Source organism: Rhinoraja longicauda, chromosome 13 (assembly GCF_053455715.1).
Source record: "Rhinoraja longicauda isolate Sanriku21f chromosome 13, sRhiLon1.1, whole genome shotgun sequence".
NCBI lineage: Eukaryota > Metazoa > Chordata > Chondrichthyes > Rajiformes > Arhynchobatidae > Rhinoraja > Rhinoraja longicauda.
The window spans coordinates 2,587,149-2,602,870 of record NC_135965.1 but is presented as its reverse complement, the minus strand read 5'-3'; the positions used below and the strand labels follow the sequence as shown (position 1 = coordinate 2,602,870).

Genomic DNA, 15,722 nt, shown 5'->3' with positions numbered 1-15,722 from the left:
GGCAGCATCTCAGGAGAAAATGGACGTGTGACATTTTGGGTCGGGACCCTTCTTTAGGCCTAAAGAAGGATCCCGACCCGAAACCTTGCCCATCCATTTTCTCCAGAGATGCTGTCTGACCCACTGAGTTACCCCAGCAGTTCATGTCTATCTTTACCAGAATGTTGACTGGATTAGGTGGTATTAGTCACAAGGAGAGATCAGACAAATATGGAAGTGTGTAAGAAGGAACTGCAGGTGCTGGTTTACACTGAAGATAGACATGATCCTCCGACATTTTCACCAACTCCAACGGGATCCCACTGCTGCCACATCTTCCCATCTCCACCCCTTTCCACTTTCTGCATAGACCGTTCCCTCCGCAACTCCCCGTATCATTCTGGAGGGTGATATGGGTGACAAGAAATTCTGAAATGCATCTTTTTAAATGATCAATGAATGGCATTTTCATCAATTTTCAAAAAATGGGGTTTTCTTTTAAACGATAGTAATCGTTAACAGAGTAGATTAACAGAGTAGCTGCTTTGCAAACAGTCTGTAACTGTGTTCAAATAACTGAATATACCAAACTCAAACTCACACCCATTGAAAAAGGTGAAACTTGGTATTTGACCCGGTTTGGAGGCAAAGATAAATGAAATACTACAGTCTTAGTTGCTGAGCAAATACCTGTTGGGTGTGGTGAGTGGAGCTTGATAAACATGTTCTTGTATCCTCTGGTTTAGCTGGCTTGCGTCTGCCATGCACACAAAACAATGGTCAGCATACAGAAACTGTACTTTGTGCACAAATGCTCTTGGCATCTTTCAATCCTGTACCTTTGGCTCAGAATTCCCTGTTCATGCATCTAATACTATTAAACAACTCGGTGTAGAAAATAGAATAGAATTGAGCAAGATGCCTCCCTCCATAAGGAAGGAATGTTGATTTTCTGCTTCAGGATGCACCAACTGGGCACGCCCTACAAGGCCGTGCATCCCCTCCCTGCTTTACATTCCCACTGTCACTGTGTCCATTAATGACTCCAGACACATCAAAACAAAATATAATTGCCCATGCTTCAGTTCGATTGTGACAGTGAGACCTGAATGAAAAATCTTCTTTTGTCTCGGTCACTTTTTGTTTTAAAGATGCAGCATGGAAACAGGTCCTTCAGCCCACCGGCTCCACGCCGACCATCCATCACCAGTTCACACTAGTTTATATTTTTTAGATTTAGATTTACAGCGCAGAAACAGGCCCTTCGGCCCACCGGGTCCACGCCGCCCAGCGATCCCCGCACATTAACACTATCCTATACCCACTGCGGACAATTTTTACATTTGCCCAGCCAATTAACCTGTACGTCTTTGAAGTGTGGGAGGAAACCGAAGATCTCGGAGAAAACCCACGCAGGTCACGGGGAGAACGTACAAACTCCGTACAGACGGTGCCTGTAGTTAGGATAGAACCTGAGTCTCCAGCGCTGCATTCGCTGTAAGGCAGCAACTCTAACGCTGCGCCACAGTGCCGCCCGTAAACAGGCGGCAATCCCACTAAGTGCTGTTGTCCCACTAAACAGCAGGGGCAATTTACAGGGGCCAATTAACCCACAAACCTGCACGTCTTTGGGATGTGGGAGGAAACTGGAGCACCCAGAGAAAACCCACACGGCCACAGGCAGGACGTACACACTCCGCACAATCAACATCCATGGTCAATATCAAACCCGGGTCTCTGGCGCAATGAGGCAGCAGCAGCTCTACCACTGCCCCACCGTGCCACTTTAAAATGTGATGATGAATAATAAAAAAGGTTGGTTTTTAAAATAGTGAGGTTGCAAGATGGATTCAACAATGGCTGAATGGGAGATACCAGAGGGTAATGGTTGACAACTGTATGTCAGGTTGGAGGCCAGTGTCTAGTGGAGTACCCCAAGGATCTGTGTTGGGTCCACTGTTGTTTGTCTTTTACATTAATGATCTGGATGATGGTGTGGCAAATTGGATTAGTAAATATGCAGATGATACGAAGATAGGTGGTGTAGTTAATAATGAAGTAGAGTTTCAAAGTCTATAGAGAGACTTGGGCCTTTTGGAAGGGTGGGCTGAAAGATGGCAAATGGAGTTTAATGCTGATAAGTGTGAGGTGCTGCATTTTGGCAGGACAAATCAAAATAGGATGTACAGGGTAAATGGTAGGGAATTGAGGAATGCAGTGGAACAGAGGGATCTGGGAATAACTGTGCATTGTTCCCTGAAGGTGGAATCTCATGTGGATAGGGTGGTGAAGAAGGCGTTTGGTATGCTTGCCTTTATAAATCAGAGCATCGAATATAGAAGTTGGGATGTAATGTTAAAATTGTACAGGGCATTGGTGAGGCCGAATCTGGAGTATGGTGTGCAGTTCTGGTCGCCAAATTATAGGAAGGATGTCGACAAAATGGAGAGGGTACAGAGGAGATTTACCAAAATGTTGCCTGGGTTTCAGCACTTAAGCTACAGAGAGAGGTTGAACAGGTTGGGTCTTTATTCTTTGGAGCGTAGAAGGTTGAGGGGGGACTTGATAGAGGTTTTTATAATTTTAAGAGGGACGGACAGAGTTGACGTGGGTAGGCTTTTCCCCTTGAGAGTGGGGAAGATTCCAACAAGGGGACATAACTTTAGAATTGAGGGACAAAAGTTTAGGGGTAACATGAGGGGTAATTTCTTTACTCAGAGGGTGGTGGCTGTATGGAATGGGCTTCCGGTGGAAATGGTGGAGGCAGGCTCGATTTTATTATTTAAGAGTAAATTGGATAGGTATATGGATGAGAGGGGATTGGAGGGTTATGGTCTGAGAGCAGGTAGATGAGACTAGGTCAGAGAGAGTAGTCGGCGTGGACTGGTAGGGCCGAACGGGCCTGTTTCCGTGCTGTAGTTGTTATATGGTTATATGGTTATATGGAAGAGACGTGTGCTGTTATAAGGGTAACATAAGACTGCACATTTGTAATTGTACATCAGAAGTCTCCTTTACACTATTGTTTACCTCGGTAGGCTTGCAATTGTCCTGTCAGTACTTTCCGAATTTCAGAAACCCACAGATTCTTCAGTTCTACAGATGATGCCTGTAATCAGGTGTTCATTGCAAATTAAAGGCAAAGTCCAACATTAACAAAGAAACAAATGGTTTGAAAATTGTGCACAGGATTTTATACCGAGTTTAGTTTAGTTTAGTTTAGAGATACAGCACGGAAACAGGCCCTTCGGCCCTCTGGGTCCGTGCCGACCAGCGATCCCCGCACATTAATACTATCCTACACCCACCAGGGACAGTTTTTATATTTGCCCAGCCAATTAACCTACAAATCTGTACTTCTTTGGAGTGTGGGAGCAAACCGGATCTCGGGGGAAAACCCACGCAGGTCACGGGGAGAAAGTACAAACTCCGTACAGACGGCGCCCGCAGTCAGGATTGAACCCGGGTTTCCGGCGCTGCATTCACTGTAAGGCAGCAACTCTACCGCTGCACCACCGTGACCACCCTAAGTTACGCCCGTTTCATCATGCTTCTCTAGCAGATTGGGGCTGGGATCATTTGGGACTTCTCTCACAGCTGCCAGCCATTGACAGGAATATCCACACAAGTGATGGTGGCACTGACCTAACATGGCCAGGGCCTAATACAACACAACTCCTGACCTTCACAGCCTCTCCAATTTCCCATAAAATAACAGAGATGAGCAATTTATTATTTAAGTACACAGAAGGTGTATGAGATTTTAACCTTTTTCAAAAAAGAAGTCATTCAAACGGTTGAAGAATATTAAAGAATTATAAAAAAGGTAAGTCTGAAGAAGTCACCCATTCCTTCTCTCCAGAGATGCGGCCCGTCCTTCTGAGTTACTCCAACATTTTGTGTCTATCTGAAGAATATTAAAGTCCTAAATAGGTTTATTTAAAAGCAAAGATTACGATTACAACCTGACAATTGATTGACAGCAACTTGAGGCTGGCCGCACTTTCACTCTCTCAGTTTAGGCTTTATCAAGGCCAAGATGACCAATATCCCGGTTCCCTCTGCCTCACAGTGCACCTCCCAATGTTAAGCTGAAAAACCGGAGAGAGTTGACACTAGCGTTGAGCACAAAGTGCTGGAGTAACTCAGTGGGTCAGGCAGCATCTCTGGAGAAAAAGAATAGGTGACGTTTCGGGTTAAGACCCTACTTCAGGCTGAGAGTTAGGGGAAATGGGAAACGAGAGATAAAGACGGTACTTAGGAGAAATGAATGGAAGATATGCAAAAAGCAACTATTATGAAGGAACAGTGGGGCACACGATAGCAATTGTTGGCTGTGAGATAGGTGATAACGAGTATAAAGACAGAGGAACTCAACAGGGAGCCATTAAAATGACTAGGGCGGGGGAGGGGTGGAGGGCGAGCGGATGCAAGGGTTACTTGATGTTCGGGAAATCAATATTCATACTGCTGGGGTGAGTTTAGGAGAGAGTAAGATTTACCTCTTAGGGCTAAAGGAATCAAGAGATATGGGGAAAAAGCAGGAATGGGGTACTGATTTTAGATGATCAGCCCTGATCATATTGAATGGCGATGCTGGCTGGAAGGGCCGAATTGCCTAATCCTGCACCTATTTTTCTACGTTTCTATGTTTTCTAAGCTGTCCAAGCAAAATATGAGGTGCTGTTCCTCCAATTCACTCTGACATTGGAGGAGATCCAGGACAGAAAGGTCAGTGTGGGAATGGGAGGGGGAGTTAAACAGTTTGTCAACCGGCATTGTCAATCTGTAACCAATTGAGGGGAATTGGATTCCCAGTGGTCCATAATATCTTGCAAAAACTCATTTATTATAATAATGTTCTCTTTTTTCTTCTCTAATATCATTTATCACAATTGGATCAGATGAAATGAGCCACAGCTGTATGTTATTTGTGATCACGACCCTATTTTTTGAGTGTGGAAGATGCATCTGCCTCACTCGAGTCAGCTTGACACAATTTTGAGTGAAGGTGAGGGAACTTGCTGCAACTTTTCTGCCTACCTTGGATAGAGTGGATGTGGAGAGGATGTTTCCACCAGTGGGAGAGTCTAGGACCAGAGGTCACAGCCTCAGAATTAAAGGACGCTCCTTTAGGAAGGAGGTGAGGAGGAATTTCTTTGGTCAGAGGGTGGTGAATCTGTGGAATTCTTTGCCACAGAAGGCTGCCGAGGCCAAGTCAATGGGTATTTTTAAGGTAGAGGTAGATAGATTCTTGAGTAGTAAATGTGTCTGGGTTATTGGGGGGGGGGGGGGGGGGGGGGGAGGGGAGGGGGGGGGAGGGGGGGGGGGCAGGAGAATGCAGTTGAGGGGAGAGATAGATGAGCCATGATTGAATGGTGGAGTAGACTTGATGGGCCGAATGACCTAATTCTGCTCCTATCACTTATGAACGGTAAATTGCGGCAAAAGATTCCAGAGTCAGAAAAAATGGACTGATTTTTGAAAGAATTGTCGCCTGGTGTGTCAGGAAGAGTGGGACTGTTCCCCTCCAAACACAAGTAAATTAGTGCCCCTCCTGTCTCACAACCATCCTATCACACTCAAGCCCGAGGGCCAGTACTTCAGATCCCTGGAAATAGACATCAGCCCCTCGAGACCCCATGTCCATCGCCTGCCTACTCAAGTTTAAGCAGAGAGACAAATAGCAAGTACTTGGAAATGACCTTGGACAATTTCTAGAATTTGAACAGTAAAGGACAGCACAGCTCGATGCACCTCAATCCCAATTATACATTCTCCTTTGGTGTCGAAATTAGCATGAAAGCTATTTCCTACATCTAAACAATACAACTTCAAAGAAAAAAAACATTTTAATATTGTTCATTATTACCTGAATAGTGTAAACTTCTTCTCTGCCGTTGTACCAGATCTCAAATTTTTTAATGTCACCCTTTACATTTTCCGTGATCCCAACAGCACTCATCTGAAAGCACAGCATGTACAGTATTAGCTGCAGGGTTAGGATTGCCAACTGTCCCGTATTAGCCGGGACATCCCGTATATTGGGCTAAATTGGTTTGTCCCGTACTGGACCGCCCTTGTCCCGTATTAGGCCCAGAGAGCGCTGTAGACCCGGACAGTGCAGGCCCGGGGGCCGCTGTAGGCCCGGACAGTGTCGGCCCGGAGGCCGCCTAACGGAGGTTGCGTAGCCACCTGCCTCCCGGCCCAGGCGGCCGCCATTGGTGGAGCGGGAGCACGTTGTCGCTGGCTGGGTGAGGTCACGTGGGGCGCGGGATGGTGACGTCACCCTTTGTCCCTTATTTGGGAGTGAGAAAGTTGGCAACCCTATGCAGGGTTAATCAAATCATAGAGTATACAGCACGGAGCCAGGTCTTTTAGGACCTGCCAACTTAGCCAACCATGTGCCCATCTACACTAGTCCGATTTGCCCATATTTGACCAAGCTTGCCAAAGTCATACCTGCATTATGATATATATTTTTTAAATGTTGTAATAATTGCAAGACATGAAACATTCTGTAAATATTATTTCAGTCCAACATCAATTGTACTTTGGCTGAAGAAGGGTCGCAACCTCAAACGTCACCCATTGCTTCTCTCCAGAGATGCTGCCTGTTCCGCTGAGTTACTCCAGCATTTTGTGTCTATGTTCGGTTTAAACCAGCATCTGCAGTTCCTTCCTACACATCAATTGTACTTTTATGGGATCAAATGGATGGATCTGTTTAGCATATACTGCGTACTGTTAAGAAAAATATGTATTTCCATTCTAGGCCTGGACAGCAGAAGACTTGGGCATTAAACAGGACTTTGATACGTAAAGCACTAACCTGTGCTTTAATCTTCCACAATGTCCACCTTGGCATCTTCAGTCAGAGGGTGGTGAATCAGTGGAATTAATTGCCACAGTAGGCCGTGGAGACCAAGTCAATGGATATTTTTAGGGCAGAGATAGATAGATTCTTCATTAGTACGGGTGTCAGGGGTTATCGGGAGAAGGCAGGAGAATGGGGTTAGGAGGGAGAGATAGATCAGCCATGATTGAATGGTGAAGTGGACTTGATGTGCCAAATGGCCTAATTCTGCTCCTGTCACATATGAACATAAACTTTAGTGCTCTCTGTCAGGAAGGGTATCATGAGAAGAGACTTCAATGCTCAAAATGTCCTTAGTCTCCGATTGGAATCTTGCAACTGTCTAATAGACAATAGACAATAGGTGCAGGAGGAGGCCATTCGGCCCTTCGCACCAGCACCGCCATTCACTGTGATCATGGCTGATCATCCACAATCCGTACTCCGTTCCTGGCTTCTCCCCATATCCCTTGGCTCCGCTATCTTTAAGAACTATCTAACTCTCTCTTGAAAGCAATCAGAGAATTGGCCTTCACTGCCTTCTTGAGGCAGAGAATTCCACAGATTCACAACTCTCTGGGTGAAAAAGTTCTTCCTCATCTCCGTCCTAAATGGCCTACCCCTTATTCTTAAACTGTGGCCCCTGGTTCTGGACTCCCCCAAGACCAGGTGAAAGGAAGTTCCAGGAGCACAAACAGTTAGATGCTTGTGCTCAAGGAAGTAATAGAGCTTTATATAATGAGCTGACAGTAGAAGGATGAATGTGGCATCAATTTTGCCCAGACACTAATACTATAGTCTACCTTCAACGAATGTTTGAAGCTGTACGAGGGAGACTTCTCATGCCCATCGGCATTTTCCTCTCTTTTCTTGCAGAACAACAGCAATTTTGTGTACAGGAATAAATGTCTTTGCATTGGTTTGAACCGTGCCAAATCCTTGACCTTGCTGTGAACCTTCTTGTGGTCTGTCCACACATTAAACGATCCTTGCATCAAGAGCTTCCCAAGATCATTCAAATTTCCCTGCAAAAATAATATATATCCAAAGCAGAAATAAGATCAATACACCACAGGAGATTACACGACAACTTTAGACATTTTAACAGGATAAAACCAAAATCAAAACCATGGTCGTTTTCCAAGCACTAACTTCTGATCGGAAGGCAGAATAGAAAGAATGTTTGCAATTGTCCACGCATTTTTAAGTAAACAACGATGCATTAAAATAATGATAAATTAGCAAAGGATTAACATTTTGGGGAAAATCCTCAGTATGCCATTAAAATAAGAATAACATTTTTGTGGTGGAAGCAATTGATTTGGAGAGCAGGGGGGGGGGGGGAGAAAACGTGAACGTGATTGTGGAGTTCAGCATAGTAAATGTTCCCATCTATTTTGTATGAATAAATCTCAAGCAAATGAGGGAAATGGTAGAGCTTGGCAGCATTGTTGTTCATAGAACATGGAACAGTACAGCATCAGAACAGGCCCTTCGGCCCACAATGACTGTGCCGAACATGATGCCCAGACTAACTCCTATCTACCTGCACGTAATCCACATCTCTCCATTCCTTGTAAACGCATAGGTCTGTCCAAAAGTCTCTTACATGCCTCTGACATATCAGCCTCCACCACTACTTCTGGCAGTGCATTCCAGGCTCCCACCACTGTGTGTGTAAAGAAACATGTCCCACACATCTCCTTTAAACTTTGCCCTGTCACCATAAAACTGAGCAAAGACTCAATGTCTTTCACACCCTACAAAAAAGGTTCTGACTGTCTTCTCTATCGATGCCTCTCATAAGTTTATATACTTAGAGTCATAGAGTGATACCGTGTGGAAACAGGCCCTTTAGCCCAACTCGCCAACAATGTCCCAGCTACCCTAGTCCCACCTGCCTGCGCTTGGTCCTTAACCTTCCAAACCTGTCCTATCCATGTGCCTGTCCAACTGTTTCTTAAACAATGGGATAGTCCCAGCCTCAACTACCTCCTCTGGCAGCTTGCTCCATACACCTACCACCCTCTGTGTGAAAAAGTTACCCCTCGGATTCCTATTAAATCTTTTCCCTTTCACCTTGAACCTATATCCTCTGGTCCTCGATTCCCCTACTCTGGGTAAAAGACTGTGCATCTACCGAATCTATTCTTCTCATGATTTTGTACACCTCTATAAGATCTCCCCTCATCCTCCTGCGCTCCATGGAACAGAGACCCAGACTTTTCAACCTCTCCCTACAGCTCACACCCTCTAGTCCTGGCAACATCCTCGTAAATCTCTTCTGAACCCTTTCAAGCTTGACAATATCTTTCCTATAGACTGAACCCCAGAACTGAACATAATATTCTAAATGCGGTCTCACCAACATCTTATCCAACTGCAACATGACCTCCCAACTTCTATCAGGCCTCCCCTCAACCTCCGGCGCTCCAGAGAAAACAATCTAAGTCTGTCCAACCTCTCCATGTAGCTAATACCCACTAATCCAGGAAACATTCTGGTAAACCTCCTCTGCACCCTCTCCAAAGCCACAACATCCTTCCTGTGGACGCAATGCTCCAAATGCAGCCTGACCAAAGTAGTATAAAATTAAATCATGACTTCCTGACTCATACTCAATGCCCTGTCTTTTTAGATTTAGATCTAGAGATACAGCTTGGAAACAGGCCCTTCGGCCCTCCGAGTCCGCGCCGCCCAGCGATCCCCGCACATTAACACTATCCTACACACACTAGGGACAATTTTTACGTTTGCCCAGCCAATTAACCTACATACCTGTACGTCTTTGGAGTGTGGGAGGAAACCGAAGATCTCGGAGAAAACCCACGCAGGTCACGGGGAGAACGTACAAACTCCGTACAGACGGCACCCACAGTCAGGATCGAACCTGAGTCTCCGGCGCTGCATTCGCTGTAAGGCAGCAACTCTACCGCTGCGCCACCGTGCCGCCTCCGTCTTTGAAAGTAGGCATACTTTTGACTCCTTTACCACTCTATATATACTTGTGTTGCCACTATCAGGGAGTTATCGAATTGGATCCCAAAATTCTCTGTAGATCAATATCATTATGGGGCAATGTTATTAATTGTATATTTTCCCCTTACATTTGACCTCCCAAATTGCAGCACCTCACACTGGCTCAGATTAAACTGCATCTGCCATTTGGCTGTAGCTGACCTCTATCCTGCTGTATACTTTGGCAGTCTTCCTCACATTCGATCACCCCAGCAATCTTAGTGTCATCTGCAAACTTACTAGCCAACACGCCCACATTTATGTCCAAGTCATAACACATGCGGCACGGTAGCGCAGCGGTAGAGTTGCTGCTTTACAGCGAATGCAGCGCCGGAGACTCAGGTTCGATCCTGACTACGGGTGCTGCACTGTAAGGAGTTTGTACGTTCTCCCCGTGACCTGCGTGGGTTTCCTCCGAGATCTTCGGTTTCCTCCCACACTCCAAAGACGTGCAGGTTTGTAGGTTAATTGGCTGGGTAAATGTAAAAATTGTCCCTAGTGGGTGTAGGATAGTGTTAATGTACGGGGATCGCTGGGCGGCACGGACTTGGTGGGCCGAAAAGGCCTGTTTCCGGCTGTATGTATATGATGATATGATGATGATAAAACAGATCCCCTCACAGATACCTGCAGAACTCACTGGTTACAGACTCCAACCTGAATATTGTCCTTCTGCCACAATCCTCTGTCACCTATCAGTAAACCAGTTCTGAATCCCTATAACCAACTCACCGTTAATCCAGTGCTCTTAATCTTCTAGTTCAGTTTACCATGGGGCCTTTATCAAATGCCTTACTAAAATCCATGTACCATCCTACCCACATTGATCACCGTCATCACCTCCTCAAAAAACACGATCAAATTAGTAAGATATGACCTGCCATGTACAAAGCCATGCTGACGGTCTGTAATTAACCCATTCCCTTCCAAACTATTAACGGGGTACTGATTGAGAGTGTTCAGCCATGATCGCATTGAATGGCGGTGCTGGCTCGAAGGGCTGAATGGCCTACTCCTGCACCTATTGTCTATTGTCTATTGTCTAAACTGCAGTAAATCCTATCCTGAAGAATCCTCTCCAATAACTTCCTTACCACTGACATTAGTTCACCAGTCTTTAATTTCTGGATTCTCTCTTTGGTATTACAGGAACCAACATAACTGACTTATTATTAAGCTGACTTAAAGTTGTCATTGCATGTGACATCCATTTAACATTTGGAAAGTATCTAAGGATTTTATTATCCACCTAAACATACACAATTAAGTTCGGGTTGAATGAGCATTTGTTTGATTAATAAGTATATTCATACATGGCTCTTAGAAGAGGTTGCACCACATACCTACAGCATCACTAAGACTATCAGTCCCACAACGTTGTTTGGCTAGACTCGAACCTCAAGGTATGTAATCAAACCACTCATGTTGGAAATTCCTACCCAACATTCCTCATTCCATTCTTCATAGGTACGGCATCATCTGAAATGTTAGCCACAACCTAAGTCCTGTCATATCTTTTGCATCTATCATCCCTGTGCTTAACTACACATATACACCGATCAGCCAAAACATTATGACCTGATGAGTCAAAACATTATGACCACCTTCCCAATATGCTGTTTGTCCTCCATGTGCAGCCCCGTACGCAGCAGGGTGCGATGCACTGTGTATTGTGACACATTCCTCCCGTGACCACCATTTAAATTTTCTGTGACTTGTGCCACAGTCGACCTTCTGTCGGTTCGGACCAGACGGGATAGCCTTCGTTGCCCTCGCGCATCGATGAGCCTTGGGCGCCCAACACCCTGTCTGTCGCCGGTTTGTGGTTTGTCCCTCCTCGGACCACTGTCGGTAGGTACTCACCACTGCTGACCGGGAGCACCCCACAAGCCTTGCCGTTTCAGAGATGCTCTGACCCAGTCGTCTGGCCATAACAATTTGGCCCTTGTCAAAGTCGCTCAGGTCTTTACTCCTGCCCATTTCTCCTGCATCCAACACATCAACTTCAAGAACTGACTGTTCACTTGCTGCCTAATATATCCCACCCCTTGACAGGTGCCATGGTAACAAGATAATCAATGTTATTCACTTCGGCTGTCAGTGGTCATAATGTTTTGGCTGATCGGTGTAATACCTTAATTTTAATGTTTGTCATCATGTTTTTTTATAAATTCCTCCATGTCATCATTCTCATCTGTAAACTTGTCTGACTTGACAACCTTCAGAAATCCTCGAATTCTTGTCTTTTGACCATACTGAAATCTAGTTTTTCCACCATTTGGTCACCAATGTTCGCCACCAATTTTCAAAAAGGAACTGGATAATTTCTAAAAGAGTTGGTGGAAGATTGGCACCAGCTGCTTTGCAATTGCATAGAACTAGTTGGAACTCAAAGGGCCGAATACCTTCCTCGGCCCTGCAACCATTCTATGCTTCTGTGCTATAGAAACATAGAAACATAGAAACATAGAAAATAGGTGCAGGAGTAGGCCATTCGGCCCTTCGAGCCTGCACCGCCATTCAATATGATCATGGCTGATCATCCAGCTCAGTAACCTGTACCTGCCTTCTCTCCATACCCCCTGATCCCTTTAGCCACAAGGGCCACATCTAACTCCCTCTTAAATATAGCCAATGAACTGGCCTCAACTACCTTCTGTGGCAGAGAATTCCACAGACTCACCACTCTCTGTGTGAAGAAATGTTTTCTCATCTCGGTCATAAAAGACTTCCCCCTTATCCTTAAGCTGTGACCCCTGGTTCTGGACTTCCCCAACATCGGGAACAATCTTCCCGCATCTAGCCTCTCCAACCCCTTAAGAATTTTATATGTTTCAATAAGATCCCCCCTCAGTCTTCTAAATTCCAGCGAGTATAAGCCTAGTCTATCCAGTCTTTCTTCATATGAAAGTCCTGCCATTCCAGGGATCAATCTGGTGAACCTTCTCTGTACTCCCTCTAAGGCTAGAATGTCTTTCCTCAGATTAGGAGACCAAAACTGTACACAATACTCCAGGTGCGGTCTCACCAAGGCCCTGTACAACTGCAGCAGAACCTCCCTGCTCCTATACTCAAATCCTCTTGCTATGAATGCCAACATACCATTCGCTTTCTTCACTGCCTGCTGCACCTGCACACTTGCTTTCAATGACTGGTGCACCATGACACCCAGGTCACGTTGCATCTCCCCTTTTCCTAATTGGCCACCATTCAGGTAATACTCTGCTTTCCTCTTCTTGCCGCCAAAGTGGATAACCTCACATTTATCCACATTATATTGCATCTGCCATGCATTTGCCCACTCTCCTAATCTATCCAAGTCACTCTGCAGCCTCCTAGCATCCTCCTCGCAGCTAACACTGCCACCCAGCTTCGTGTCATCCGCAAACTTAGAGATATTGCATTCAATTCCCTCGTCCAAATCATTAATATATATTGTAAATAACTGGGGTCCCAGCACTGAGCCTTGCGGTACCCCACTAGTCACTGCCTGCCATTCCGAAAAGGACCCGTTTATTCCTACTCTTTGCTTCCTGTCCGCCAACCAATTCTCTATCCACCTCAAAACTGAACCCTCAATACCGTGTGCTTTAAGTTTGTACACCAATCTCCTATGTGGGACCTTGTCGAAGGCCTTCTGAAAGTCCAGATATAACACATCGACTGGTTCTCCCTTATCCACTCTACTAGTTACATCCTCGAAAAACTCTATAAGATTCTAAATTCTATATGTATATAAATTCTATTTATAAATTCTATATGGGCGTGGCTGTGTTCTGCAGCTGCGGCTCACCGGCAGTCTCTCCGTTTTTTTTGGTGTTTTTTTGTCATTGTCGATGTTAAATGTACGTTTTGTTTTATTTTTAATTCTGTGTATGTAGGGGGGTGGTGGGGGGGTTGGGGGAAACCTTTTTTAAATCTCCTCCTCAACGGAGATGCGACCTTTACCGTGTCGTATCTCCGTTCGCGCAACGGCCAACATCGTGGAGTCGGCGGCCTCCAGCTGGGATCGACCTCAAAGACTCCGGTCGCAGGGCCTGGACTTACCATCTCGGAGGCTTCGGCCGTGGGCCCTGCAGACCGCAACATCGGGAGCTCGCAGGTCCCTGGCTGGCGACCGGCTTTTGGGAGCTCCAGCCGTAGCAGCTTCGACCACCCCGAAGCACGAGGCACGATCAACACGCCCGCAGGCCCTTCATCGCCCTGCGTGGCTCGGCCGCGGCACTTTACATCGCCCGGTGGGGGCTCAGGACTCTCATCGGTCTGCTCGGCTCGGCCGCGGCATTTTCCATCGCCCGGTGGGGGCTCAGAACTTTCATCGGCCTGCTCGGCACGGCCCTGGGACTTTCCATCGCCCGGTGGGGGCTTCAAGGGGTTGGGAGCCTCGATCGCCTCGTGGCGCCACGGGAGAAGAACGAGGAGGAGATAAGACTTTGCCTTCCATCACAGTGAGGGTATGCCTAGAGCAATCACTGTGATGGCTGTTTTGTGTAAAAAATTGTATCTGTGTGTCTTGTGTTCTTTAATGTCTACTGCCGGACCCTGACGTGAGAGGACGCTGGCATTGATTATTCGCCGCTTTTCCGTCAGGATAGTTTGTCTGTTTGTCTGTTTGTTTCTATGTTAATTGTATTTGTAAAGCGCTTTGAGCATGTGTTAAGGCGCTATATAAAATAAATATATTATTATTATTATTATTATTATTATATGTTGTGGTAAATATTTGAATATAATAATAATTTGAATTAAATAATGCAAACAAAAACAATATGCAAATATCAGTTGGAGGCTCAGCACTCACTGGTATGAATTAGCAGATAGTTCCAATGGTAAGTTCTAGAAACATGCAACAAATACTAAGAATATTATAAAGGAGAGAAGGAATGGGTAACGTTTCGGGTCGAGACCCTTCTTCAGACTCTCAGTCTGAGGAAGGGTCTCGACCCGAAACATCACCCATTTCTTCTCTCCTGAGATGCTGCCTGACCTGCTGAGTTACTCCAGCATTTTGTGAAATAAATACCTTCGATTTTGTACCAGCATCTGCAGTTATTTCTTACAAGAATATTATATAGTTTTATAGATGGCATTTTATATACCAAATTAAAATCATTAGTTGTTATGTGAAGTACAAATATCAGCGATCAATCGAGAAAATCAAGTAGGGCAATGCTTAGGATTATTCAAAACTAAAATAGACCACATCTTTTACTCTTACCTCAAATCCTGTAATGGCAATCTGATGCATTGAGTCATTCACTGATTTAATGATACTAATCATGGTCTCCAGTGCTTCCTCCAGTTCAGCAGTGCCTTCTGAATTCTTACTGCACTTCAGCATTTCCTGGTAGAATCAACCACTAAGTCTTAATGGACAGTCATTACTGAGTGCACAGTCAGATGCATGTGAAATAAGAATATATGAACATAAGACACAGGAGACGTAAGACGCAGGACATTTGGCATGGAGCTTGTTCCACCATACTTCAGGATCATGGCTGATAGTTTAGAGATACAGCACTGAACAGGCCACTTCGGCCCACCGAGTCCACACCGAGCAGCAATTCCCGCACATTACTGCTACCCTACATACACGAGGGACAATTTCACATTTACACCGAGCCAATTAACCCTACAAACCTGTACATCTTTGGAGTGTGGACGGAACGGTGTCACAGCGGTAGAGTTGCTGCCTTACAGCAAATGCAGTGCCAGAGACTCAGGTTCGATCCTGACTACGGCGCCGTCTGTACGGAGTTTGTACGCTCTCCCCGTGACCTGCGTGGGATTTCTCCGAGATCTTCGGTTTCCTCCCACACTCCAAAGACGTACAGGTATGTAGGTTAATTGACTGGGTAAATGTAAAAAT

The 15,722-nt window shown here is 45.5% G+C and overlaps 1 protein-coding gene across 4 annotated transcripts in view; it reads right to left on the bottom strand.

Annotated features, from left to right (window-relative positions):
• Positions 1–15,722, bottom strand: part of mcf2l2 (MCF.2 cell line derived transforming sequence-like 2) — a 327,596-nt gene that overhangs the window by 80,041 nt on the left and 231,833 nt on the right. For all 4 annotated transcript variants that reach the window (XM_078410194.1, XM_078410198.1, XM_078410195.1 and 1 more), the window contains exons 21-25: positions 15,072–15,197; positions 7,639–7,860; positions 5,852–5,944; positions 3,010–3,088; positions 670–736 (exon numbers count right to left, since the gene is read on the bottom strand). In XM_078410194.1, the coding sequence (XP_078266320.1) occupies positions 670–736; positions 3,010–3,088; positions 5,852–5,944; positions 7,639–7,860; positions 15,072–15,197 (587 nt within the window). The remainder of the gene's footprint in view (positions 1–669; positions 737–3,009; positions 3,089–5,851; positions 5,945–7,638; positions 7,861–15,071; positions 15,198–15,722) is intronic.